The 27,666-nt window shown below is 38.9% G+C and overlaps 2 protein-coding genes and 1 long non-coding RNA gene across 5 annotated transcripts in view; all 3 read left to right on the top strand.

Moving 5' to 3' along the window:
• LOC108699401 overlaps positions 1–1,192 on the top strand; it is a 57,829-nt gene extending 56,637 nt beyond the window's left edge. Inside the window, exons 11-12 of one of the 3 annotated variants that reach the window (XM_018231457.2) lie at positions 143–244; positions 954–1,192. In XM_018231457.2, coding sequence (XP_018086946.2) covers positions 143–244; positions 954–994 — 143 coding nt within the window. In that variant the 3' untranslated portion in view covers positions 995–1,192. Of the gene's footprint in view, positions 1–142; positions 447–953 lie in introns of those variants that run through there. The other 2 variants (XM_041573551.1, XM_041573552.1) reach the window with 2 other exon arrangements.
• A 4,646-nt stretch (positions 1,193–5,838) lies between these two features.
• Positions 5,839–7,213, top strand: LOC121397206. Its single transcript, XR_005963583.1, has 2 exons — positions 5,839–6,215; positions 6,474–7,213. It is a non-coding gene; the product is annotated as an uncharacterized LOC121397206 (long non-coding RNA).
• Positions 7,214–12,497: 5,284 nt separating this feature from the next.
• On the top strand, positions 12,498–26,296 carry LOC108699400 (major histocompatibility complex class I-related gene protein). Its single transcript, XM_018231455.2, has 5 exons — positions 12,498–12,619; positions 17,624–17,881; positions 20,028–20,312; positions 25,063–25,335; positions 25,888–26,296. Exons 1-5 carry the CDS (start codon positions 12,526–12,528, stop codon positions 25,989–25,991), a joined length of 1,014 nt encoding a protein of 337 aa, XP_018086944.1. The 5' UTR covers positions 12,498–12,525; the 3' UTR covers positions 25,992–26,296.
• The last annotated feature ends 1,370 nt before the right edge of the window (positions 26,297–27,666 follow it).

The raw sequence follows: 27,666 nt of genomic DNA, 5'->3' as shown, positions 1-27,666 counted from the left end.
CAGTTTTCCAAAATGTTGAAGAAATGGTTCCTATTTGTTTATTCAATTTACCAAGATATTTAAAAAGTAAAAAATAGTTTTTACAAACATTTATATCCGCGTATTTTAAATCTGAGATCTCTTTCTCTATTTCCCAAAACAGAAACCAACAACGATGGAAAGCTCCTCTACATTCTAATCGCTGTCAGTGTGACTGTTGTTTTATTTGTTTTCCTGGGAATATTTAGATACAGAAAGAGATCAGGTAATTTTCTCCTAAAATGTAAATACTGGTTTTCATTGGACAATAACAGAATGTATTTGCATATTGTTATTCTCACATTGTCTGTCTTATTCGTATTACCCAACACAATATGTAATATCTTCAGAGAAATGAATTGGCCAGAAACCAGTAGAGGCTCAAGTTAAAGGACAAGTAAACCTTTAAATGAAGTGAATGTAAAATTGATGAGAGTACTATTCTAAGAACTTTTTTTTTTTTAGTAATTTGCATTAATTATTTATTTTTTTAATTCCAAGATATTAAGGGATACAGGTACTGTTAATATAAACGAATTTTGTTACAACAGCTCCACCTGCTGGTCAGTTTCCCACCAGTCTGACCACCAAGTAGTCAAGGAAGTTGTCAGGAGAGAGAAAGAGGCTGCTCTGATGTTCTTCTGCTTAGGAAAAAAGTTAGAAACCTTTCTCAAATCTTTCCTAAGCAGATATAGTATATACACAATATATATTCTGCATGTTCCTAGCAACGTTGCACTTTTCCTTCTCTTTTAAGTTGATCCAGTGAGATCTGTAAAGCTGTAGAATCCTCTTCCTGAAGGAGTAATACTGGCAGATACAATAGATAGCTTCAAGAATGGGAGGGGAACTTCTTTATGGGGGGAATTTGAAAGTTAAGTAATACAGTAGAATGCTGATCTTGTATGTCACAAAACAAGTTTTTTTTCTTTTAGACCATCAACCCGTGACCACTGAAGAGAGAGAGAGAGACTGAAACAAGCTACTAAAAAACACTTTACATTTGCATTACCTTTACAAATAGTCCTTTTCCATCTGCATTTGACTAAGTAGGAAAAAAATTAATTTTTTTGAAATATTTGACAAAACCCTGTTCAGAATGAGAGGACAGATGGAGTAGTGATGTGCGGGCCGACCCAATACCCGCGGGACCCGTGGGTCGGGCGGGTTCTGGTCGACCTCGCACTGCTCCTCAAATGCCGGCTTCCGGGTTCGGTTTTATAGTCTCGCGCCTGCTCGCCCCGCCCCTTTTGTGACATCATTAGTAGGTCTATAAAAGGACCTTGGAAGCGTGGGCAGGAGCAGGGCGGGTTAGGGTCGGAAAACCCTGACCCGCACATCACTAAATGGAGGGATACATTTGGTTTTGATATCCCCAAAATAGGAGTAGACAATGCAGCTGAGATGGCAGGGTATAGTGTTACAACAGTTGGATTTTCTAAGAATGCGCCTATTCCTGCCAGTTCCTAAAAGTGTGTCTAAAAGTGTTTTTTTTTTTTATCACTGACACTTGTTGGTGCCTCTCAAAACATCTCAATGAGTCAATTACCATTCACTAAAAATGGAAGTTCCACCAGTCAACTGACACGGGCAATTAGCATTGGAGTGGTGGTGAGTGGCAAAAACACTGGGGGAGGATTATTGTTCCCCTTAACAGAGAGCTGGTCCCATCTAGACTATGACTTCAATGAATAGACTATGCTGTGCCATTTTGTGCTCCAACGATCAAGTGAGAGTTTGTTACAGTGAGAGCTGTGAAGATGTGGAATTGTCTCCCTGAATCAGTGGTACAGGCTGATACATTAGATAGCTTTAAGAAGGGGTTAGTTGGCTTTTTAGAAAAAGGGAAAATATAGGTTTATTGAAAACAAGTTGATTCAGGGACTGGTCCGATAACCATCAGAAATATATGATTTTTTGAAGCAGAAAAAGTGTTTTCCTCCCTTAAAGGAGAAGGAACCCCTTTTTTTATTTAACCCAAGGCGCAGATTCTTCCAGCGGAGTTCCACGCATCCATCTTCCGCGTCTTCTGTAAGCTGACTGGGAGATCGGTATTTCTGCGCATGAGCAGTTGGAGCAGTTTGCCGGTTTGCGACAACTGCGCATGCGCCGAATTACAAGGAAATTGCCGATCTCTCAGTCAGCTTACAGAGGACGCAGAAGATGGAAGCGTAGAACACTGCTGCAAGAATCTGCGCCGAGGGGTATGGAGTATGGGGGATTTCTCTGGGGGGAGGGGGATAGTTAGCCTGGGGGGGGGAAGGGGGTCTATGTGGGGTGGAGGGTACAGGGTTATTTGCAAAAGGGTTTGCTTCTCCTTTAACGTTGAAACACAGAGGCACAGTTCAGAATCATCCCGATCTGAGTATTGCGCTAGGGGTTTCCACGTATCACTTTATTGAATATTGCTGGGCCAACTTATGACTAGGGGTGAAGGTGCAATAAACACAATGCAATGGCCTCTCCTAAAAGCTGCTGCTGAGAGGTCCAATTCTTTCGAATTAACTGCTATGAGTTGCAAGTAGACAAATACAAGAGGTCCTCTGCACTCAACCCATATCAAATTTCAAGAAAACTGAGACATTTTGTGCCTTAAGCTACTAAAAATGCCTTACCCTTTAAACAAGACAAAGATTATTTGTCCATACCCCTATCATCCCTGGTCTGGCCAGTCCTACACTCAACTTTCATCTGATTTATTAAGAATTCTATTGCTTCATTATAAGATCTACACAGGGACTACATTTCAACTGCAACCTACTTGCTTTCAAGGTTAAAACTCCTTGATTTTGACGTAGTTGGCCAGCTTCAATATATTGCAATTAACATTACCTGTGTTGTTTGAAGGGGAAGACATTTTTAGTTGCTTAAGACACTAACCCCATTTAATAAATTGCACTAAGTTTGCCCAGGAGCTGTAATCCATAGCAACCAATAGGATGTTTGTTTCTATGCATTGCAACTGCCTCTGTATGCAGAGCTACCTAGTTTTATCTTGGCTGTTGTTTGAAATTAAGTATTTTACATTTACTGCTTATAAAGTTGACTTATTATGTGATTGCATTGGGGACTCATTTCCTGGTACACATTTAACTAATTCTGTTTCCTTTCTGGCAAACAATAAAAATGTATTTTGCATAAAGGCAGGGAATTATATAAACTCAGGGTGAGGCTCGGTTCAAATATAATTTGTAGGAATGGCTTAATGATAATTACTGGATACTTGTGGCTGTTATTACAATGAGAGTTAAAGAGATAATAGTCCATGACAACGGTCCATAAAAAGTTAAGGGGTAGATGATGGTACATCTACATTAGGGTTGTTTAGATCTGCAGAGGAAGTGGTCTGACCTCATATGGTTCAACTTATATTATGAGATGCAGGTGCTGCTCAGTGTAAAAGGTATCAGATCTATCTATAGTATAAAAGCTCCTTTACCATTATTTTTTTTTATTTCTGTATGTGTGTAAAAATATAAATAAAGAGGAATGTAATTGTCCTTTAACTTGCTTTATCTTAGCTTCAATGAAGGTGACACTTTCTCAGCTTTTCTTGTCTAATCTTCCATTATTCTGGCTAAAAAATACTGTATTTACTCCCATATCTACATAGTAGTATTATGATCTCATAAGATGACAGTGTAGCCAGTAGCCAACAGTCTGTAGCTGAATACTAAAGTCTTTGTATTAGGAAAACAATGACCAACTTCATTTGCTCATAACATGTAGACAGAGTTTACATACATTGTTTAATAATTGTCAATTACTAAATTACTAACATACAGTAATTGTTTATCTCTATGACTCATCATGGCTTCTTGTGAGAGATAACATAAAGCTGCACAAACCTAGATATTTCTCCACTGCAGGAGTGTCAGGGATAGGTAGGGGGCACTGAGGAGGCAGAGGTGGGAAGGTGAGTCTTTCAGGCAGGAGCTTTTGTGCACATGGGACACAGAGAGAAAAGGACAGGATCAGGGTGATGAGGGTGAAGAGTCAGGAATAGAACTGGAGTGGCCATAAACTACTTCATGGGATGGAGCAGTTGGAAGACCAGAGTCGGACAGTGCAGTGAAGTTTCAGGAGCTGGACTGACAAAAGTAGACAGGAGCTGAACAAGGCAAGGACAGGGAAATAGCAGGATCAGAGCAGGAGGCAAAGCAGGAAGACTGGAGCAGGACAGAAAGGGCAGAATCAGGAGCAGGGAACAGGACACAAACTAGACAAAGGCAGGACAAGATAAGAAAAGAGCAAGGAAATCAGAACTAGGGATGGTGCCTCAGTGCTCAGAGTAGCCCTGATTGGCTGAGCCCAACCCACCAATTAGGCTGCTGCTGGGAATATACAAAGTAGAAAAGGGTTTTGGCCGCTCCAGACTCATACAGTTCAGATTTTTTCTTCAATTCCCTGATACAGAAGCCAGCAATACTCCTCTACATTCTAACAGCTCTCAGTGTGACCGATATCTTTTTTGCAGTTTTTCTGGGAATATTTATTTGCAGAAAGAAATCAGGTAAATTCTCATGAAATGTATATCTTGATTTGCACTGGATAATGTCAAAATGTATAATCATTATCTAGCTTATTCCTATAACCTAACACAATATGTAATATCTTCAGAGAATTTAGTTGGCCATGGAACAGAAGAAACGCAAAGATAAGGTAAGGAAATAAAATAAAGATGGAAATAGGAGTTCAGGTTAATACAAAACAAAGAATTTTCAGGGAATACAGGTATGGGACATATTATCCAAAATGCTTGGGACCTTGGGTTTTCTGGATAATGGATCTTTCCACAATTTGGATCTTCATACCTTAAGTCTACTAGAAAATCATGTAAACATTAAATAAACCCAATAGGCTGGTTTTGCTTCCAATATGGATTAAATATATATTAGTTGAGATCAATTACTAGGTACCGTTTTACAGAGAAGAAGGAAATTATTTTTTAAAATTTGGATTATTTCGATAAAATGAGAGATGGCCCTTCCATAATTCGGAGTTCTCTGGATAAAGGGTTTCCAGATAACAGATCCCATACTTGTATATACAGATAGTAGCCACGTGGGGGTAGACATAAGATAATGACTCAAAGAGGAAGAGATGGGATGAGGAAAGGAACCTGAAATATAAAGAAAAATGGCTGGTGAGGATGTTGCTAACATCTAAATGGAAATAATGGGATGGCAGCATATTCCATGGTGTAATAGTTTTAATCAGTCATTGAATAAAGATAACTAGAAACAAAAAGCTTTCTCTGCTTCTCACTTTCTTCCTTTACAAATCATTTGGGTTCCTCAGGGGAAGGTGCTTCTACTTGTCAGTGACAAGAGAAGAGGAGCCAGGAAACCCTAAAGAAATATAAAAATTAAGAAAACTGAATGGAAATTTATTAATGCCCCACCCCCAGTGATTTTTACCTTTCTTTCCTATTTGTTGTAATTATCACAGCGAGAGCTGGGAAGTCGTAGAATTCTCTTAACTGAAGTGGTTGTACTGGCAGATACATGACTGTAAGAGCCTGTATGGGAGGTAATTACCGTTGACCCTATACTTACCGAACCACTCTTTTGCTGCGCAACTCCCCCAGAAAAAACTCACCAAAAAAGAGACGACACGCATTGTTGTTGGATAATGCTGGCCGCAGCTTCTTTAATAATTGTCCCAAGCTCAAACATTTTGAACACCAATAAACTGCAATCAAAATTAACTGTTTACAAAACAATTGACATTTTTCTTAGACATCACATTCCATAACAGTGCTTGTTAACCTGCTTATTTCTTCCCTGTTCTAATTAGCTTGGGCAGATGGTCCTGGGATTATCATTATGTGCATTGCATCTCTGTACTGCTGCACCCTTCATGTGCTTTTTTGTTTACCCATCAGCCGCAATACGCCGACTCAATGGTATGCTCAAAATTTTGCCACCATGGGACCCCATGCCCGAGTTGGCTATTTATATATTGTTCCTCCTTTTTCCGAAAACCACTCACATTTTTTCTTTTTAACTCCCTGCTTTCCCAGGACCACCGCCATTGCTGCGACAACTAACAAAAATGGATCTGACACCCCAGCACCCAAAATCACTCCCCCCACCAAGTACCTGACACTTACCCCTTTCGAACTCCACAGATTCCTGAAAGAAAATAGGGTGGGAAGGGTGGGCCTGTTCCAGTCTGTGTAGTCCAGCGAAAAGGTAGGAAAAGGAAGTGGCAACTCCCGCACTTCTATTTTATATCCACCCCCTCCCCCTGCTAAAATTTGGTTCCCACTTCCCCTTCCTACCTCCTCTTCTTCTCCCCCCCTGCCTTCCAGTCATGACTTCTTATGGGCTCCATCATAACTTTAGATGCCTTCAAGAAGGGGTTGGGTAGCTTTTTAGCAAGTGAGAAATTAGAGAGTAAAATAATGCAGTGACCATGTATTTCACAACACATTCTTTTTTTCCTTTTAGACATACAACCTGTGAATACAGAAGAGAGAGATTGAAACAAGATATGGAAACGCATTGTATTTAGGTGGAATCTAACATTACTTTCGTGAATAGTTCCTTTTCTGACTTTGTGAGCCGGCTGATGAAATGGAATAAGATCAAGCCAAAACGGGAATTTGTTTCACATGCCAAACCAACCCTGTTTAGAATGAGAAGACGCACGGAGGGATATATTTAGATTTGATATCCCCAAAATAGGGCTAAACAACATTTGGCAGGGCCGCTGAGTTGGCAGGGAATTGTGTTACAACAAGGGTGACTTTTTATACCATATGTTGAGTTGTGGAACTAGAAGTTTTTGGCTTAAGCTGCCAAAACTATTAGCAATCGACTGGTGCCAAATGATGGCAAACAACACAGTAGGGGCTGGCAGTGAGGAGCGGCAAATGAGCAGACAATAGGGTATTGGGTGCAGTTTGCCATCAGGTGGTCATTATCTCTTGGCCTGGCACTGCCAGATCCCAGCCCTTGATGGAAACTCTTTCTTGATATCATCTATTCAGAACTAAACTCCCCTTTGGAACACTAATTCAATCTTGGCACTGAGATACCTATAAGACAATTTCAGCACTTAAAAGTCTCCTATCTGAGTCTGTAAGCTTCCTACCTACTTAAACCGTAAGCTCTATAGGGCAGGGACCTCCTTCCTCTACCTAAATGGAGATCCTTTAATCATGATTATAAATATTATTTTGAATTTATTTACTGTATATTTCTTTGTATCGATCTTTGACTGTTCTATTATCGTACCGTTTTATTATACACCGTGTAAAGATCAGCCCTCAGCGTTGATGTCATTGAACTGATACGGCTTTGTGATGTCATCGCCAAGTCCTACTGCTAGATGCCAGGGATTCCACCAGGAATTTGTTGGGTGGTCGCAGCAAAAACAGGGAGGTGTTTTTGGTGTTACCGCCCCACAAAGGGAGGTTGAGGCATTAAGAAGTCTTGGTATCGCGTGGATGCGAGTGCGGCTTGACCCTGAATTTGGAAGTGTGGTGCAGGGAGTTTTTGACCTTTATAAATCAGAAATTTTTGTAAAAGTATATATATTTGTGCAATTTTTTTGCATTTTGTACACACAGCGAGGGGCATTGTAAGGACCCTTAATATCATATAATATTATATCTATATAATAGAAAAAAGAACAATGTATAGTTTTTCTAGGTTAACGGCAAGATCCCCCCCCCAGGAAATGCCTCAGAAATTGAAAAAAAATAGCACAAAATGCTCAAAAAATTGTTTAGCAGTGAGTGCAAATGAAGTGATTATTAAAGGTTGCTATGACAGATCTTAAAAATATCATCTTTTTCCACTGATCTATTCCTTTGACATTGCCATACTTTGTCTTGTTCAGGGGAATTTATTTCATGGTGGAAAAAACAAGCAGTATTTGCTTTTAGAATTTGAAAACAGCCAAGGAAAGGTTATTATATTATACTGGTTATAAACATGTTGCCTAAGATTTAAAGGGCACCTATCACTTGAAAAATTTTTCATTGAAGCATAGTAACCAATCAGCAGGTACATAGAATTAACTGGTCATCTGTTTTGAAGCAAACATCTTATTGGTTGGTATAGGTTACTGCTACTGTGCAAACTTAGGACCCTATATTACGTATGGAGGTAAGTGCTACATTCCCTCTTGAAGTCACAGCTACTATGTATAACAGGTGTGTGGTTGGAGAATTTGCATGAACTGGGGGTTACCCTGAGAAACCTAAGGCAGATACCTTTGTTAAAATCTTCTGGGAAATATGCATACAGATCCTTTATTACTGGACTCATGAGCAGAGTTTTGGATCTTCTCCTGTAAAAATTAAGTAGTCCATCTGTATAAAAATACTCAACTATTAGTGATAATGGAGACCAAATGTTGTAGGCAGACTCTTTGGCAGATAGATGGACTTGTTTATTTTGGGTGCAAGAGCTGGAGCCCCCATTTACACATATATTGTACCCATGGGATTTCTGGTGCAGGCAGAGGCAAAATCTCTTCGAATATCAGAAACAGGGATGGTTGGCTGAACAGCTTTGACCTTTTAGACATATTTTTCTTATGGGTAACCAATAAAGTATTGCAATAAAGGAAGTTTGTCATTTACTCTGGAGTACAGCATCAGACTGGGGGTGTGTGGGTCCACTGGGGGTGTGTGGGTCCAGTGGGGCTGCCACATCAGGGCCCCTGCCACCCCCACGACCCCCCTCCCCAGCCCCAAATCCCCCTCTGTTGCCCACCCCGCAAATGTGTACCTATGCATGTCACACTTTTGTAATCAGGTGGAGGGTGGAAGTCAGGAGCACAGAAGAGAAGAAGGCTGCTGGCTGTGTGGAGCGGGTCTGGGCCAGTGGATCCCATAAGGGATGGGGTTTTCCCAGTGTTCTGCTGGCCCAGTCTGACCTTGCTCGGTAGGAGTGCCAATGAACATTAAACCACAAGGGAAACTTTGTTTCTGCCAGGATAACAAGAAGGCACCATTTAATAACCACATACCACTGCAGGTTCATTCAAAGCACAGGCAGACTCATGGGTGAAGCTTAAGATGGTCTCACCAAATTCCTTTATTTGAAATTCCTCTGTGTCCTGCAGTCAGCTTCAATTCAGGAGTGGGATTTTTGACTATTTATTTTCCTGTTTTCCATATTTTGTTTTTGACCATCATTATTCCTAAAACCTTCTGCCATCTATCATCTGCCGTTCCGGTCCTTTATTCATGTTCTTATAGACTTGGTCAACATTCCATTAGATAATGATGGTCCAACTGGATGGCTAAGGAAGTGGGAAACAGAATGGAAAATGTAGTGGATAAAGAAAAAAAAACATGATGGCAGAAAAAGGGGATAAAATGGCAACAAGAAGAAAAAAATGGGAAAACAGGTAAAAGGTAAAAGTCGAACAGAAAGTTCAAACAAAGAAAGTCTGCAAGAAGAAATTAGAGGAATAAGAGTGTGATTATTGAATAAACATCTGTATGCCTAAATTTCATGACGTGACTTCAACTGTCCACTTTAATAAAGAAACCCAACATTCCTAACTAATTTATTCAATGATATTTAATTTTTTGGTAAAAGTTTACCCTCAAGTGAACTCTCGAAAAAGGACAAAGACTTATCACTTCCCTCCTCCTATAGACCAATTTCTTTATTAAACCAAGATATCAAATTACTTTCCAAGGCCCTTGCTGATAGGCCCTCTTTAATTCTTCCCTTTATAATTTCAGAAACCCAAAATGGTTTTATTAAAAATAGATCAGGAATTAAAAATATAAGGGCTTTGATCCATATTTTATTTTTTGCCAAAAAACATGAAATTCCTAGTTCTATTCTGAATATCGATACCGAGAAGGCATTCGATAATTTAACATGGAAAAATCTATTTATGTGCCTTCAAAAATTTGGTATCACGGGTCCATTTTACCAATATATCAAATACCTCTATAAATGTCCTAAAACACAAATAATCTTGGGGGGAGCCAAATCATCAACCTTTGAAATATTTAAAGGTACGAGACAAGGCTGCCCCTTATCGCCCCTTTTATTTAATATTGCACTAGAACCTTTTATTCATCTGTCCAAATTGATTAAAGGAATTACAATTATTAATAGGCAACTCAAGGTTTTAGCCTTTGCAGATGATTTGTTGCTGATATTAAGAAACCCTGAGTCTTCACTCAAGATTGTTTTTGACTTGCTTCAGGATTTCCAGTCTTTTTCTGGCTATAAAGATAAAGGATAAAACTGAAGTGATGAATATCTATGGTTCTTTATCAAACTCTCTACTTAAAAAAATTCAACTGAAATACCCCAAAAATCAGATAAAATATTTACAATTAATAATCCCTTCAGACTTTAATAATTTATATTCATTAAATATCACTCCAGCTTGTCAGAAGGTTTGCTCTATGTGTGAAAAGTGGACCAATGCTCCCCTCAATCTTAAGGGACGAGTGATATTTTTTAAGTCTTTGATATTTCCCAAACTGATATATCCATTAATTAATCTCCCCTTGCTTATAAAACATTCTGATGTCAAGAAACTTGATTCTGCTCTTATCAAGTTTATAACGGGAAAAAAGCAAAGATTGCTCTCCATAAGTTAAGAGCTCCAGTTAAACTTGGAGGCTTAAATCTCCCCAATTTTAGAGCCTTCAATCTATCTGCCCTTACCAGATATCTCATTGAGTGGATCTCTCAAGGTAATACATTTACAAATTCTGAGATTGAAGTTTTCCAAGAACCTTACTTTGATATTGTATCTGTTCTACATAGTAAATGGAGTAGTATTCCTCTTGATTTTAAGAAGTATACTCTTTTCCGAGACTCTATTTTTGTGTGGAAACATTTATTCTCTCGAGATAACCATAGTTATACACAAACTCCTTTTATGCCGGCTAAGCTCTTACTCAAACCCTCAGATTTTCAAAAGTCTGAGTCCTTTTTATTTTCTTGTAAAAGAAAATCACTAGTCTTAGTAAAAGATTTATTAGATCCACTCGATGGGACTCTGTTATCTTGGTCAAAACTCAAAAAAGAGCACGGGCTTCCTGAATCTGATAGATATTATCTAGAAATTTTGTTTTGTCTGACCACAGATTAACTGAAGTTTTGCAAGAGCATTTGGAGATCGCTTCTTCGATTTCTATTAACTCTTTATCTAGAAAATTTTGGAACAATTACGGGTCAGATCCACACCCACTACTAAAAATTTCCAATAAATGGACTGAGTTCCTACAATATCAAGTGTCCCCTTCTGATTTAATGAACTCTGTTCATGATTTCAATAAATTGATTTTAGCAGAGAGTTGGAGGATACAACATTTTAATTTAGTTCACTGAGGCTATGGAATTTTGTTTTCTAAAAGTGCCTCTTCTGGTCCTGTATCTTATTGTCCCAAATGTGATGAAACCAATGTGTCCCTTTCCACTATCTATGGACTTGTCCAAAGACTAGTATGTTTTGGAGGGAAGTCACCAGTTTTCTGAACATAAGTCTGAAAATAAAAATTACATTTTTTCCAGGTTTTGCTTTGTTGCATCTAGTTGAAAATAGTCTCTCTTCAATTTTTAATATAAATGGTATGTCCCAAGATATGTCATTATACTAATTGCAGCACATTTTCTTTTTCTGCATTCTACTTGTTGTCATATTGTCTTTATGGTTTATCGTGAAAACTCAAATCAAATATTTTAAATATAAAGAAACCCAACAGTACTACAGAACACTAAATCTGAAATCAATATAAATGATTCAGCAACTAAAGAAGAGAGAAAGTAAAACCTCTACAACTTCAGTGAGAAAGTCTGCGTAAAGCAATAAGGGCATCCCGGTGAAACGCTTGTACTATGCGGTTTACAGCACTGCAGCCTGAGCCAGTATCATGGAGGAAACACAAAGTTTGCCTATAAATAAGAATCAGCCAATGAAGAAATGGCACCTCTCAACCAGCTCCAAACTTAGTTGCTTCAAGGTAAATGGGTTTTTAAGGTTAAATATGACACTGAAGGTAACATACATAGATACAAGAAACACATACAGTAATGTGGCATTAAAAGGAAAGTGTTTTCTCCAGCTAGTCCTTATTACACCTTTAATCCCCAAGGTCCTTTTTAGGATAACAATAAATGAATTAAATAATTAAAAAGGTATAATTAAAAACCAAGCTGATATGAAATGCATTCATTTTATTAATCCTTAAATTAGGTCAATTCATTAAAACCCGGCCAAGAACCAAAAATACATCAATATAAATTCATAAAAATTCTCTAAAAATAAATAAGGTAAATGGTCAATTATTTTCAAATAAAAGTGATAAGAAATTAGGTTAAATTATAGCTGGGTGATCCACCCCCCCCCCCCTCCAATCTCCAAACGGAAATTATGCAAGGCAACATTTGTATGTGTGAGTTATAGTTCTCTTCTACATGTATTCTGATTCCTGTTCCTGTTTCATTTAGCTAACAAGTAAAGGGAAATGAAATGAACGCATGCAGAACTTGACTTTTGTAACACCAAATGGAAGTTCTACTATTTTGTATAACAGTTAAGGAATCAATGCCATATATTGTTTTCTTGGCACTAAGCCTTGGGGTTTTTGCAGTATGTTGTGGTGAGTAGCAATATCCTGAGTAATGTCTTTACTTTTTTATTCTCTCTCTCTCTCTCTCTCTCTCTCTCTCTCTCTCTCTCTCTCTCTCTCTCTCTCTCTCTCTATCTCTCTCTCTTTCTCTCTATCTCTCTCTTTCTCTCTCTCTCCCTCTCTCTCTCTCTCTCTCTCTCTTTCTCTCTCTCTCTCTCTCTCTTTTTCTTCCTCTCTCTCTCTCTCTCTCTCTCCCTCTCTCTTATGAAGCTGACTAGTGACGTGCTACTGAATATTAAGCTCATTCATTTATTAGCTGGAAATAGACTGGGTGTTTTCTTAAAAAAAATAATGTGCAATTTAATTAAAGTGGGCAGTGCTGTTGAAAGAAGAAAAACATACTGGTTTACTGGTAAAATATTCTTGCAGTTAACACTTTCATACCCACAATAAGACGCAGATAGGATTGTAAAGTGTTGAAGGTTCCTTTCTCCCAGTATTTAAAGTCTAAATCTATTTCTAAGTGGCTTCCTCTTAAAATGAATGTGATCATTATGCAGCCAATGGAATTGTTCATTTTAAAATCGTATTTGATTGTGTTTCAGCCTCAAGCTTTCACTAATTGTATCTAAGAATTGCTTGCTTGTATTAGGAATATTGAAATACTAACGTGCAGACGGTCACTTCTAAATAACAATTTGTAATTGCTGTAAAAAGACAAACCCTGTCCCTGGAAATAAGAAATGGCTGCTATGACATTGACAAGAACACAATTCTGAAACTACAAGCTTATGTGACACAACTGAGTTATTGCACATGTTTGAGTCAGCTTCTTCTAAAACGTTCCCAAATATGTTGTTATAAAGGAAGCACGTAATCTAATGTGGTTACTCACGAGTTACAGAGACATTGTGACCTACTTGTACATTTAAAGCAAAAGATTTCAAAAGTGGATAAATAAGTTCCAACAGGTAGAAATTCTCAAAAACCGTGTAGTGTCCAGGGGCACACACCTTGGAGCCTTCAGCCAGAAAAAGGTTTAGAAATGTCAATGGAAACATTTTTTTACAAACTGGCACAATACTGGACTAACAAGAAAGTGGTGCATTTCAAAAAAAGTTTATTAAAAGAAAAAGCATAATACAAAAAGTCTATTTGCTACAGGCTATCATTTGTATAATTTCCATTGACACTTACTAGTAAACCCTCCACTGCTAAGCTTATGAGATAAAACCATCTTCTGACTGCTATCAACATTGCAGATATTATGAAAATCCAATTGGTAGGAAAGTAACTTTGGTTGTTTGGTTGCATCTAATGTTACAAGGATATTTTTGGTAACCAGGGCACCTGGGCTATTGGGAACAGACTTGAAGAGAAGCTCCACTACTGAAGGTGGGCAGAAGCTTTCCAGGACAAATAAGAAGTTGACTCAGGGGTTGATCATTAATTTGGATGACTTGAGGATTATTGGGGACTATATCATCAGCATTGTCATTAACTGAAGTCTTTCAAAAATTACTAGAAGTCAATTGTGGTTTCGACGGAATAGAAGGGGTGGGGAGGATTTAAACCTCAACCAGTGCTCGGTTCCTTACCTTTTTCTCTGATACTAAAGCTCACAAGAGCCTGTGGATTTGTGGTTTTTTATGCTTATATAGCTCTTTCAAGTCTAGGACTTAGATTAACAATCGAGACCACAGTCCCGGGTACTCTGCCTTCTTTATCTTCGTGGTGTCCTAGGGATAGAAAAAAACTCGGTAGTAGATTTGGGACAACTCCACCTCCTCTTCTTTTCCATTTCTGACTCAATTTCTGAAACTGAGCATTGTGTGTTTTTTAGTATTTATTCTATTTATTGCGGCCTCTGTCTTATTTATAATTTATTGCTAAGCACTGTTAAGCACTTTAAACTCTATGAATTAATTTTTACGTTTGAACGAATTTATGTTAATTACCAGTCATTATTAATTATCTAAGCACTTTAAAAGTATTGTAATTTAAATTGACTGGAGGGGGTTTATCAGTAACTTCTATTATAACACACTTTTTTTAAAAAGGATATAAATTAGTGTTAAATTGAATTGATTGTAGCTAAGTCTATGGGGCAAATTCACTAACGAACGCTGGCGTACATTCACTAGTGTTACTTCGCACCCTTACGCCTGGCGAATTTGCGAAACGGACGTAACTACGCAAATTCACTAACGCGCGCAGTGTACTGAACGCTTCCTTTTACGCCAGACTTCCTTCGCCACCTCAGACCAGGCGAAGCGCAATAAAGTAGATAGGGATTGCTTCAAAAAAATTTAAAATTTTTCTAAGTCCCAAAAAACGCTGGCGTTTTTTCTATATTATGGGTGATAGGCTGAAAAGGATTGAAAACATTTTTGGGGCTCCCCTCCTTCCCCCCTACATCATGGCAACTTAACTATACAGTGGGCACATGTGTAGGGCAAAATAAACATTTTATTTGCTGTTTTGAAGGTTTCCCAGGCATTTGTAGTGCAGATACGTATTCCTCCATTGAAATTTGAATTTGGCGCCGTATGCAAATTAACCATCGCTAGCGTAACTTCGCTTAGCGAATCAATGCTAGCGCAACTTCGCAACCTTACGCTACCCCTGTGCGCAACTTCAGATTTTACTGAATTTGCGGAGCACTGGCGAAATTACATCTGATGAAGTGTGACGAAGTGTGGCGAAGTTACGCCTGGCGCAACTACGAATCTTAGTGAATTTGCCCCTATATCATTACCTTATTAACCCTACTATACAATAGAATTAACTGCATCATACTTTGTAAATTTATTTTATTAAGTTTAAATTAATTGGTATTTTAATTTTGCACGCAATATAGATTATATCCAATAGGTAGTTGGAATTTAATTTGAGACTGCTGAGCGGGTTTGAAGCAAGTCGGGTACTTTTTTTCTTTTTCATTATTTTAATAGTTCTTGCTGACTGGGGTCAGACCTCTGCTTCTACCGTAGGATAAATACATTTGATAAGGGATCACTTTTTTGTTTGATTAACTGAAGTCTTGTCATCAGCCTCAACTAGTGATGGGCAAATCTGTCCCCTTTCGCTTCGCCAAATAAGTTGCGAAACTCCGAAGAAATTTGCAAAACTAGCAAAAAATGTACTAAACACATTGACGTCAATGGGCATCAGATAATTTAGACACGTGACAATTTTGATGCGAGTGACAATTTTTCTACATGCGACTATTTTGTCCAAATGCATTAAAATCAATGGGCGTCTGAATAATTTTGATGCTGGACAGTTTTTATGTGCATGACAATTTTGGCGCGCAACTTGTTTTTTTGTTGCATCGAACTTTCCACGGCACATTTTTGGCGAAACATTTGCAGGCGGTGAAATGCCGAAATCCGTGGCTGGCGAATAAATTCACCTATCACTAGCCTCGGCAGGCGCGAATTCGCGCGATTCGCCGCCAGCGAATAAATTCGCGAAAATTCGCGGAAAAAATTCGCCGGCGTCAAATTTTTTTTTCGAAAAACCGGGCGCCGGCGTCAAAAACGGGCGCCGGCGCCGTTTCGCTAATTTTTCGCCATTTCGCGAATTTCGCGCGAAATTCGCAAATTTTTCGGCAAAGCAAAACGGCGCAAATTCGCCCATCACTAGCCTCAACCCTATCATCTGAGATGTGTCATCAGGTTTTATAGCTGCATAGCTATTGTATATCCTTAAAGGGCACCTGTTGGGTAAAAATGTTCCCCAACCAAAGGTGCGGGCTAATAGAGTCTGCATTCCGGTTGGGGATAACAGTAGTTTTTTTTTATAAAAATGCCCCCCACCAGTGATACGCTACTCGCACCGGTAGGGAGCTCCTGGTGTGAGCAGCCATGTTATGTCACTCGCATACGCATAACGCGCATGTGATGTCACATGAATAACGAGCAATTCAGGGCAGATTCTAATTATGCGCATACATGGCTGCTCGCACCGGGAGCTCCCTCCTGGTATGCCTAGTAGCCTAGTGCTGGCGGGGGGCTTTTTTTTTTTTTAAACAACTGTTATCCCCAACCAGAGTGTGGGCTCTATTAACCTGCACCTTTGGTTGAGGATAACATTTTTACCCAACAGGTGCCCTTTAAATAAACATATTTTTGATTGCAAGGCAAAAAATGCCCCTTAAAGTAAGTTTACCTCAGGAAAAACCATTTACGTTTGAAAATGTACATTCAAAATTGGATTAAACTTCAAAATGGGTTAAATACAGGTATGTTTTTCAACTCCAAACTACCACATGAGCTAAAGTTTTTGTGAATGTTCTTAAAAAAATGTCTCAAAGCTTCAATTTTACATCTTAGGTGCAAAAATCAATAACACTCTTCTAAATCATATCAATGTGCATAATATTACCAAGGTGACTTAAAGAAATCCCAAAATGTAAAGCGTGCATAGGAATTTTTATGGCTGGCGCTTTACCTACTCCATAAAACAGCACACCCTGTATATGTTTTATGTGTCCTAATTTAATCAATATGCATAGGATTACAAAACCATGTGACATGTAGAAACTTAAAGCTGAAAATATTAGACATAACATTTTTACACACAGAATTGAATAAAAAAAAACCTGAATAATGCAATAAAATCAATCAAATACTATACCAGTCAAACCAAAACATTGCACAGTGAGATCATTGGCTCAGAAGCCGGTCTATGTCATTAGTGTTTTATGGCAGCAATCAAGGAACCAACAGCAAAGCTGAACAGACGATACAATAAAATAAGTAAAAACAACATTCAAATTGCTGAAATCACCAACATAAAATAATTTTGTAGGGTACATAGGAAACTTATGATTCAGTAAAAAAATCAAAATAGTTGCATGTGTGTGTCTAAAAAAAAACTAAATCACAGAGTGTTAGTGACCCATGACGGTGCTGTAAGGCTCAAATAACAAACACCAACAAGCTAGCGGTTTCCATAACATTTCTGCCAATTGCAAAAGTAGAATCTGTATGTTTAAGCTTTACTTCTTTGTCATTTCTTATCTCACAGGCAGTCATACTCTACAGTATCACTTAACGTTGATATCAGCCCCTAACCCTGGTGTGCCACAATATACAATCACTGCGTATATAGATGGCGTGAAGTATGGAAAGTACGACAGCGATGTACACCATACTCAGGTTTTGACCCCTTTGCTGAGTTTACTGACTGAGCACCTGGAGATGCAGACTAAACATGCTCAGGAATTGGAGGTTATTCAGAAGCACAAGATGAAATTTCTAATGGGCTTTCTGAACAAGACACGTGGTGAGTACAATGAAATTAAATGTTCATGGAACGGCCATGGGGGCAACATATGCTTCAACCTATACACATCTCCATTTAGGTCCACCAAATCCTGGATTACTGAGCCTAGTGCTACAATAGATTTGCATTGTTGCAGTGGTTTCAGACATCCACAAACACATGTTTTATCTTTCCAAAGGTTTTATTAAAACCAGGAAAACCAGTGGTGTCATTTAGGTTTACATTGTAGTTGTATCCAAATATTGTTGGAAAAACACTTAGAAGAGTAGAGTGTGATGGCACATCTTGCTTGGTATTAGACTGTGACTGTGTATCAACAAGTCTAAACAATGGGTGTGGTTGTCGGCTGGCAGGTGTAGACTGAAGTGCACAGAACGTTTGTGTGCCTGTGCCAATAATTGTTTCTTATTACAATCAATCTAGTAACTTGTTGGTTTGTTGGTTCTTTGACTAAGAGGGTTATTTATCAAAGGTCGAAAATCTGAGTTTTTTATTCCTTGAATGAACCCGAATGAACTCACAACTTCAATGGTTTCTTATTTAAGAAAAATTCAAATGGGAAAATCTCAATTTTCTGAGTTTGAGTTGGGAAACTTGAAAACTCAAATTGATTTCAGCGGGAAAATACTCAAATCGATCAAGTTTTCGGGCAAATCCCTCCGAAAAAAACATGAACATCATGAAGGCTATTAACATCTTCAAATGGTTCGAGGGACCTCTGCCATTGACGCCTACATGTCCTTGGCAGGTTTTAGATGGTGTATTTTTGGATTCTATCTATTTCCAGGGTCGGGGTATAATGAATCTTGAAAAATGCATGTTTTTTTTAACCTGAAAATTTTAGTTTTGACCCAAAAAAATCAACTCGAAAACTCTAATTTTAGATAAATAAACTCAAACCTTAATAAATAACCCCCTAAATGTTCAATATGTCATTATTTCTATGGCGGCAAATGCAGCCTAAGTAATAAGAGAATTTATAAAAGGACTTTTCCTTCTTAATGTCTCTCTATAATATGTATTATAAATATATTATGAACTTTAAATTCATTCCATGAATATTTCATTTATACATTATTCGAGTTGCGAAACTTTAAAACTCAAATTTATTTCAGTGGAAAAATACTCAAATCACTTGAATTGATCGAGTTTTTGTCCAAAACCCTCTGAAAATAACTGGAACATCATGAAGGCTATTAACATATTCAAATGGTTCGAGGGACCTCTGCCATTGACTCCTACATGGCCTTGACAGGTTTTAGATGGTGTATTTTTGGATTCTAGCTATTTCCAGTGTTGGGGTGTAATAAATCTTGAAAAATTCATTTTTTTTAAGCTCAAAATGTGAGTTTTGACCAAAAAAATCAACTTGAAAACTCTAATTGTCGTGGAAAACACAACTCAAACCTTAATAAATAACCCCCTAAATGTTCAATATGTCATTACTTCTATGGTGGATAGTGATGGGGGAATCTGTGCCCAAAATTCGTGAAATTCGCGAAAAGGCGAAAAAATTTGCAAAATGCATTGAAGTCAATCAGCGTCAAAATAATTTTGAAGTGCATCAAAATTGACATGCATTAAAGTCAATGAGGTCCAACTAATTTTGACGCACAGAAATTTTGACGCAAGCGACAATTCTGATGCACGCCAAAATTTTCTTCATGCAGCGGATTTTTCGCGGCGAATTGTTGCTGCTGTTTTGGCAAATAAATTTGCTTGTGCCAAAGCGCAGAAATTTGTCGCAAATTTGTGTCTGCCGAATTTATTCACCCGTCACTAATAGTGGCAAATGCAGCCTAAGTAATAAGAGACATTATAAAAGGACTTTTCCCTCTTCATGTCTCTTTTTCCTGATGCCGTGATTTGTTTCAAATTATGGATATATAATATGTATTATAAATATATTATGAACTTTATATTTATTATAAATTTTCATTTATACATTATATATTGGTTATATAGACAACATACAGGTATAACCAATTTAGTCTCAAGTCCCTCTGAAATCCAGTGGTAGGATAATAAAAAGGGTACAGACATAAGGATTTCCCTATTGTAACAGAAATGACAGTATGACAATCTCTGCATTAGAAAATGTATTCAAACCTAGTAAATTATATAATATGTTTTCTTTGTTTATCAGGAAATGAAGCATTTCATGTCTACCAGAGGACGTTTGCCTGTGAGCTGAATGAGGACAGTACCATTAATGGATATGAGGAGATTGCGTATAATGGCAAAGAGGTTATAACATTCGATAAAGAGCGGGTGGTGTATGTACCAGCAATGCAGGAGGCTCTGGTTATAACTCAGCTGTGGAATAAGCGCTATGATCATGCAAAGATGAATAAGATGTACATGGAGAATGAATGTATCCAACACATGAACCTGTATCTGACTTATATATTAACTGATTTGGAGAGGAAAGGTGAGCCCATGAAGAATGCACTTATTTCTATGCAGCCAGGAACTGTACACCCCAGATACTTCTTATTACAAAGCTTGAACCAAGCTACTAAGAGGTCCATGAAAGTAGATAGAGTAAAAGGGCCAGACGAATAACCATGTATAGATATAAAATTTAATTGGGTTTAAAACAACTCAAAGTTCTTCATGTTCAACCCCACCAAATGAACCCAGTGCTCATATACACATATACTTGTCGATACACCCAAATATGTAACTATATATTCCCATACCTATCCTAACAAACTAAGGGGTCCGTTTACTAAAGTGCGGTTAATCGGACTTTAAGTTTCCGCATGTTATCGCTGAGAATATTTTTACACCAGAATATTCGCAGTGACTAAGTTTACTAAACAGCGATGCGCTCAGAAGTCCTTGCGATCACTTGCGGTAACTAAGTTAAGGAACCAGCTTACGTTAGCAGTAATTTTAGCGAGTTGCGAATTTTCTGCCGACAAATTACGTTTTTGCGAATATTTATGCTATAAAATAGTCTTGTTTTATGGCGGTTATTATGGCAATTTTTACTGTGACATTTATGGCCAGAAATGCATCTTCAAAACTCATAAACTTTATTGACTGATGATTGTACCATCCAACAACACTACGAATGTAACAGCAATCAAACATTTATGCATCATATAAACCCTTCTGCCAATAGAATCATATGAACAAGAAATCATACCAGTCAATCTCTTTGCTTCATAGAAATGCACAGTTTAATGCAGCCAATCACAATGAAACCAAAAAAGAGTAGAGGCCGACAAATCCTTGGACTGTGATGCCGCTGCCAATAATACACCTCTGAGCTGAAACTGCTGCTGTTGCACCAGATAGAAGCAGAAGCCAAAACATCCTGTCAGCAATAGCTACAGATCTCTCTCCTGTCAGCAAAGAATGATGGGTAAAAAAAAACAGTATTATGGGATATTTCCTGCCCCTTGAGAATTTTCTGGCGTCTAAAAAACAGGTGCCGGCGTCAAAAACGGGCGCCGGCGTCAAAAACGAGACGCCGGCGCCGTTGCGCGAATTTTTCGCTGTTTCGCGAATTTTACGGCGAAGCGAAACGGCCCAAATTCGCCCATCACTACCCGGCAGTGCATTCCACAACCTCACCGTCCTGACTGTGAAGAACCCCCTACGTTGCTTCAAATGAAAGTTCTGTTCCTCTAGAGCAGTGATCCCCAACCAGTAGCTCATGAGTAACATGTTGCTCTCCAACCCCTTGGATGTTGCTCCCAGTGGCCTCAAAGCAGGAGCTTATTTTTGAATTTCTGGGTTGGGAGCAAGTTTTGGTTGTATAAAAACCAGGTGCACTGCCAAATCAAGCCTTAATGTAGGCTGACAATCCACATAGGGGCTACTAAATGGCCAATCACAGCCCTTATTTGGCACCCGAGGAACAGTTTTCATGCTTGTGTTGCTCCCCAACTCCTTTTACTTCTGAATGTTGCTCACTGGTTCAAAAGGTTGGGGATCCCTGCTCTAGAGGGATCTTTGGTAGATCTGTTCTGTGGGGAGGGTATTCATATAGTCATATCAGTTATATAAGGGGTAGGTTTAATTATTTTAAATTAATTCCATGTCTTAAATGTCACTGTTCAACCTTCAATTGAAATGTGATATAAACTTTCTCAAAAACATTTACATCTGCCACGTTAGTTCCCCAAAGCAGGTAACCCAAAACTATTACCAATTGCAAGAGTAGGGATGTAGCGAACCGCCGATAATGTGTTCGCGAACGCCGTTCGCGAACACCGGCAAAAATTGCGAACAGTTCGCGAACAGTTCGCGAACTTCGAACATCCGAAAATCGTTCGATTCGAACGATCGAAGGATTTTAATCGTTCGATCGAACGATTTTCGTTCGAATCGAACGAAAATCGTTCGATTTTAGCGATCGAATGGTCGAATGATTTTGACGCGAACGCCTATTGGCGAACGTCGCGCGACGTTCGCGAACTTGCGGCGGACGCGAACAGCCGATGTTCGCGCGAACAAGTTCGCCGGCGAACAGTCCGCGACATCCCTATGCAAGAGCACCTCTCCACTGAGAATCATCCCTACCACTCACTGTTTTGTTTTCCATTGTAATCAAACAACAATAGATGACATGTCATTTTTTTTTTAGGTGTTTAGACCTAGAAGTAGTACAATTAAACACTTAGGGGCAGATGTATTAAGGGTCGAATATCGAGGGTTAATTAATCCTTGATATTCGACTGGGGAATTAAAATCCTTCGACTTCGAATATCGAATATCGAACGATTCGAAGGATGTTAATCCATCGATCGAAGGATTATCCTTCGACCAAAAAAAGATAGCTTTTAGGTGGCGAACTAGGGGGTTGAAGTTTTTTCTTAAAGAGACAGTACTTCGACTGTAGTCGAAGTTGTAGTCGAAGGTCGAAGTAGCCCATTCGATGGTCGAAGTAGCCAAAAAAAACACTTTGAAATTCGAAGTATTTTTTTTTCTATTCCTTCACTCGAACTTAATGAATGGGCCCCCTAAAGAAAGCACCGGGAGGCAGGATTCTCATTGATTCTCTTGCATTGAAACGACTTACTACAACTATCGAGGAAATGGATGTAAATGTATATAATGCATAAATACATGTTGTGCAGCAAAATTTGGGTGGAACAAGATTATGTGATGATTTACACCTGCTGCTCTCCAGTTATAGACCAGATGTTCCCAATACAGCCTGTGCATGCTATAAATTGTAGTTAGTACAGGTATGGGATCCGTTATCCGGAAACCCATTATCTAGAAAGCTCCGAATTATGGAAAGGCCATCTCCCATAGACTCCATTTTATCCAAATAATAATAATAATAACCCACGTGGCTACTATCTGTATATACAAGTATGGGATCTGTTATCTGGAAACATGTTATCTAGAAAACTCCAAATTATGGAAGAGCCATCTCCCATTTTATCAAAATAATCCAAATTTTTAAAAATGATTTTCCTTTTCTCTGTAATAAAAAAACAGTCACTTGTACTTGATCCAAACTAAGACATAATTAATCCTTATTGGAAAAAACAGCCTATTGGGTTTATTTCATGTTTATATGATTTTCTAGTAGACTCAAAGGGGTGGTTTACCTTTAAGTTAACTTTTAGTATAGAATAGCTAATTCTAAGCATCTGTTCAATTGGCCTTCATTTTTTTCTTTTTTTATAGTTTTTGAATGATTTGATTTGTTCTTCTGACTTTTGTTTCCAGCTTTCAAATGGGGGTCACTCACCCCATCTAAAAATAAATGTTTTATTAAGGCTACAAATGTATTGTTATTGCTACTTTTTATTACTCATCTTTCTGTTCAGGCCTCTCCTATTCATATTCCAGTCTCTTATTCAAATCAATGCATGGTTGCTAGGGTAATTTGGAACCTAGCAACCAGAAAGCTAAATAACTTAAAATAATAAAAGATGATAAACAATTGCAAATAGTCTCAGAATATCAATCTCTAGTTCATGCTAAAATGTAATGGTAAACAACCCCTTTAAGGTATGACGATTCAAATTTACGGAAAGATCCGTTATCCAGGAAACTTCAGGTCCCAAGTATTCTGGGTAGCAGGTCCCATACCTGTAATGTAGGATTCACCCACCATCGAACACAAGCAGGGATAGAGAGATGCCAAGAGCCTATGTTACTTGGGGATAGGCACCTGTTGAGTGAGTACTACTACTGGGTGCAACTACTAATATTATTACAGATGCCAATATTAATGATCACAGTGAAACTAATTTTGATGAACTTATATGTAGGATTGTGCAGCATCGTAGGATCAATCATCTATTGACATCATTTATTAATGATAGACTGTTCTGCATTCCAGCAATAAAAAACTGTATTTAAGAACAACTGGTGCCCAGATGAACATCAGGAAATGTTTGTGAATAATTGGCTCTTGGCTCTACTGCTATAGTGAGGGCCTGACCGAGGGAGAGAAAGTTGTGACTTTGGAAAGCACAAGCTATAAATACAGTCTGCTGAGCCTTGTCTTAACCTACATCTATATGTTAAAGGAAAACTAAACCCTAAAAAATGAATGTGGCTAAAAATGGCATGTTTTATATAGTGAACTTATTGCACGAGGCTAAAGTTTGAGCTTGTCAATAGCAGCAATGATCCAGGACTTCAAACTTGTCACAGGGGGTCACCATCTTGGAAAGTGTCTGTGACACTCACATGCTCAGTGGGCTCTGATTGGCTGTTGAGAAGCTAAGCTTAGGGCTCGTCACTAATTATCCAGCAGAAAATGAGCTTCCCTGGCTGTAATATAAGCTGATGCTACAGGTTTGCTGATTATTCAATTCTGTTGCTAATTGCACTGGTTTCTGTGCTGCCATGTAGTAATTATGTGTATTAATTACTAATCAGCCTTATATTGTGACATTTCTATTCTATGTGTACTGTATATTGTGAGTGGGTCCCTAAGCTCAGTAAGTGACAGCAGCACAGAGCATGTGCAGTGAATCAGCAGAAAAGAAGATGGGGAGCTACTGGGGCATCTTTGGAGACACAGATCTTTACTGCTAAAGGGCTGTGGTTGCCTTGGGCTGGTACAGAAGAACAAAACATCATGTACAACATTTCTACCTACTTCTTTAGTTAAGCTTGACTTCTTCCTTAATTTTATTGCAATGCATGTGAGTTTTTGTACTTTAATAGATAATGATTTCTCCCTCTCTTTCTGTCAGTTCTCCCTAAGGTGAAGGTTTTAAGTTCTGAAACAGCTGGAGGAAGAATACTGCACTGCTGGGTGTATGGGTTCTACCCCCGAGATGTGGAAGTGAAGTGGATAAAGAATGGGAGAGATGAGATTTACTCCGAGGAATCAGCAGAGATCCTGCCAAACCCTGATGGCACCTATCAGATCAGAGTCAGTGTGGAGGTAACACCAGAGGAGGGCGCCACTTACTCCTGCCATGTGGATCACAGCAGTTTGGAGAATCCCCTGGTTGTACCATTTGGTGAGTGATTTTATGTTGTTGGTCAGAATACAAAATAGAGGGGAAATGGCATGTGATATCATTGGTAATTCTTTCTGTTTGTCAGAGTTAATTTTGTGACTTTAAAATCATCTTTGTGTTCACAGAATACATTTTGCGTGTAAGAATGTGTTTAGAATTGTTTCTTTACCACAAATATATTGCATAAGTAAAATATAGACTGTATTTAATCATTATAGAATGATTTTATGGGTAAAAACTATTAATAAAAATAGTTAAAATAGTTAAAAATTTTGTGACAAGAAAAACATTTTTGAATCCATTTTGTAGTATATGTAAGGAAGCATCTGTACACCCCGTCCTTAATCAGTTGGGTCTGTTTCTTAGTCTAGGAGGATTGGCACCAACTGCTTAAAAGAACTGACAGTGGGGTGTTATTCCATTCCCCCCGAAAGCTGCATAGAATTAGAGGCTGTGTTTCAGGACTGTACAATGTGAATTATTCTGTGGCACTTCTATTCAGGTTCATTGTCCATTAAAAATCATCTCCTTTTTTTCTCCCCCAATAAACAGAACAAAACCATGGAAAACTGAACAGCATGATCCTGGTTGGTGGAGCAGTTCTACTGGTCACTCTGGTTGCTCTGGGAATATGTTCACATAGAAGGAGAACATAGAAAGGATTTCTTTTCCATTCTTGTGTGCTAAAGTATTAAAGATCACTTAAGGCCACAGCAGCTGTGGAGACAAGTGAACTCTAACACCTTGAGAAGTATCAAAGTAGTCGGCAGCAGGTCCACTTTGGGCATTCATAGACATATTTCAGCCTCAGAGATTGATCTCAGTGTATAACCCTTTACACATCTGGAGAGAGTGACTTTATTACCTCTAAATTAGTTTATTACTAACATCATAATTAACCCATAAGTACTCACATGTATGGACTGCTTCAGTAACCACTAGGCAGGCACGTTTCAGGGGGCTGCTGCCGCCTGAGGCAGCAGCCCCATGCCGCCCCTCCTCCTGCTCCGCTCTTCTAACTACCAGCGTCGGAGTGGGTGGAGGAGGGGCCGCATCGCTAGTGCAGTGAGCGCTATTGCGCTCGCTGCGCTAGAAGAGTCGAATTTCCGTTTTAAAAAACGGAAATTCGGCTCTTAAAGTTACCAGAGGCGGCTTTTTGCCGCCCCTGGTTACTGGCTGCTCCGTGCCGCCTGAGGCAAGATTCTCACCTTGCCTCATGGCCGGAGCGGCCCTGCCACTAGGGATGCACCGAATCCAGGATTTGGTTTGGGATTGTGAGGATTCAGCCTTTTTCAGCAGGATTCGGATTCGGCCGAATCCTTGTGCCTGGCCGAACCTAATCATAATTTACATATTCGGTTCGGGATTCGGCCTTTTTCAGCAGGATTCGGCCAAATCCTTCTGCCCGGCCGAACCGAATCTGAATCCTAATTTGCATATGAAAATTAGGGGTGGGGAGGGAAATCGCGTGACTTTTTTGTCACAAAACAAGGAAGTAAAAAAATTTCCCCTTCCCAGATTCGGTTCGGTATTCGGCCGAATCCTTTGCCAACCTCAACAGTACCACTCAACTGTGCCATCTGTAATGTATAGTATCCCAAAATCCAGAGCAAACCCCAAGGTCCTGGTCTCGGCTCACACTTCTGCCTATAGCAGCCGCCTTTGGCTTCGGGAGGATCCCTCTGCTACTCAGATGCCACCAGGACTTAACGTGAGAGGACAATGGGGAAGCTCTGGGTAGGGAAGGGAACCGTAATGTATACAGAAACAAGGAGCATAGCAAACAGACAATACCGTACCAAATCAGGAAGCAGAAGCCTAGTTGAGGTCAAAGGCCGGGGTCAAACTAATCAGATTTGCGGTACAGTAACGAGATCCAAAAGAAAAGTCATAGAATAGGCAGAGGTCAGTACAGGCAGCAGAACAGCAAGGGTCAAGGTCAGGCAGTGGTCAATTAACAGGATCAGATAAGAAAACACACACTATGGAATATAAACCTACGTTGGGCAACGAGTCAGTGCAGAGTAGGGGGTTTACTGTATAACCAGACTAATGACTTACACAGATCACCTGTGGCCAGATTGGCAACAGATGAAACAAGCCATTCTTACTTGCAATTACAAGTGAACCAGGGCCATAGCTCTCTGCTCACAGCAGTAGTAATGCAGCCAGCACAGATTTACCATATCCCCGGTTCAACTCCAGGCAGGTTATTACACCATCATAATAGCCTGATAAATTACCTCTAGACTAGTATGACAGTAGCAGAATTTTGTCCCGTGGACATCAAAATGTGGCGACTAGGGATTGTCACTGATGCAACATCCCAAG

The sequence above is a fragment of the Xenopus laevis genome, chromosome 8L (assembly GCF_017654675.1).
Source record: "Xenopus laevis strain J_2021 chromosome 8L, Xenopus_laevis_v10.1, whole genome shotgun sequence".
Taxonomy (NCBI): Eukaryota; Metazoa; Chordata; class Amphibia; order Anura; family Pipidae; genus Xenopus; species Xenopus laevis.
This window is presented reverse-complemented; position numbering and strand designations above follow the sequence as displayed.

Excerpts from the sequence above, each read along its gene's own strand:
- LOC108699400 (XM_018231455.2), top strand. The coding sequence starts at position 12,526 with ATGGAAGTTCTACTATTTTGTATAACAGTTAAGGAATCAATGCCATAT. Across the intron at positions 17,882-20,027 it reads CTTTCTGAACAAGACACGTG|GAAATGAAGCATTTCATGTC; the intron begins GTGAGTACAATG and ends TTTGTTTATCAG. Across the intron at positions 20,313-25,062 it reads AACTGATTTGGAGAGGAAAG|TTCTCCCTAAGGTGAAGGTT; the intron begins GTGAGCCCATGA and ends TCTTTCTGTCAG.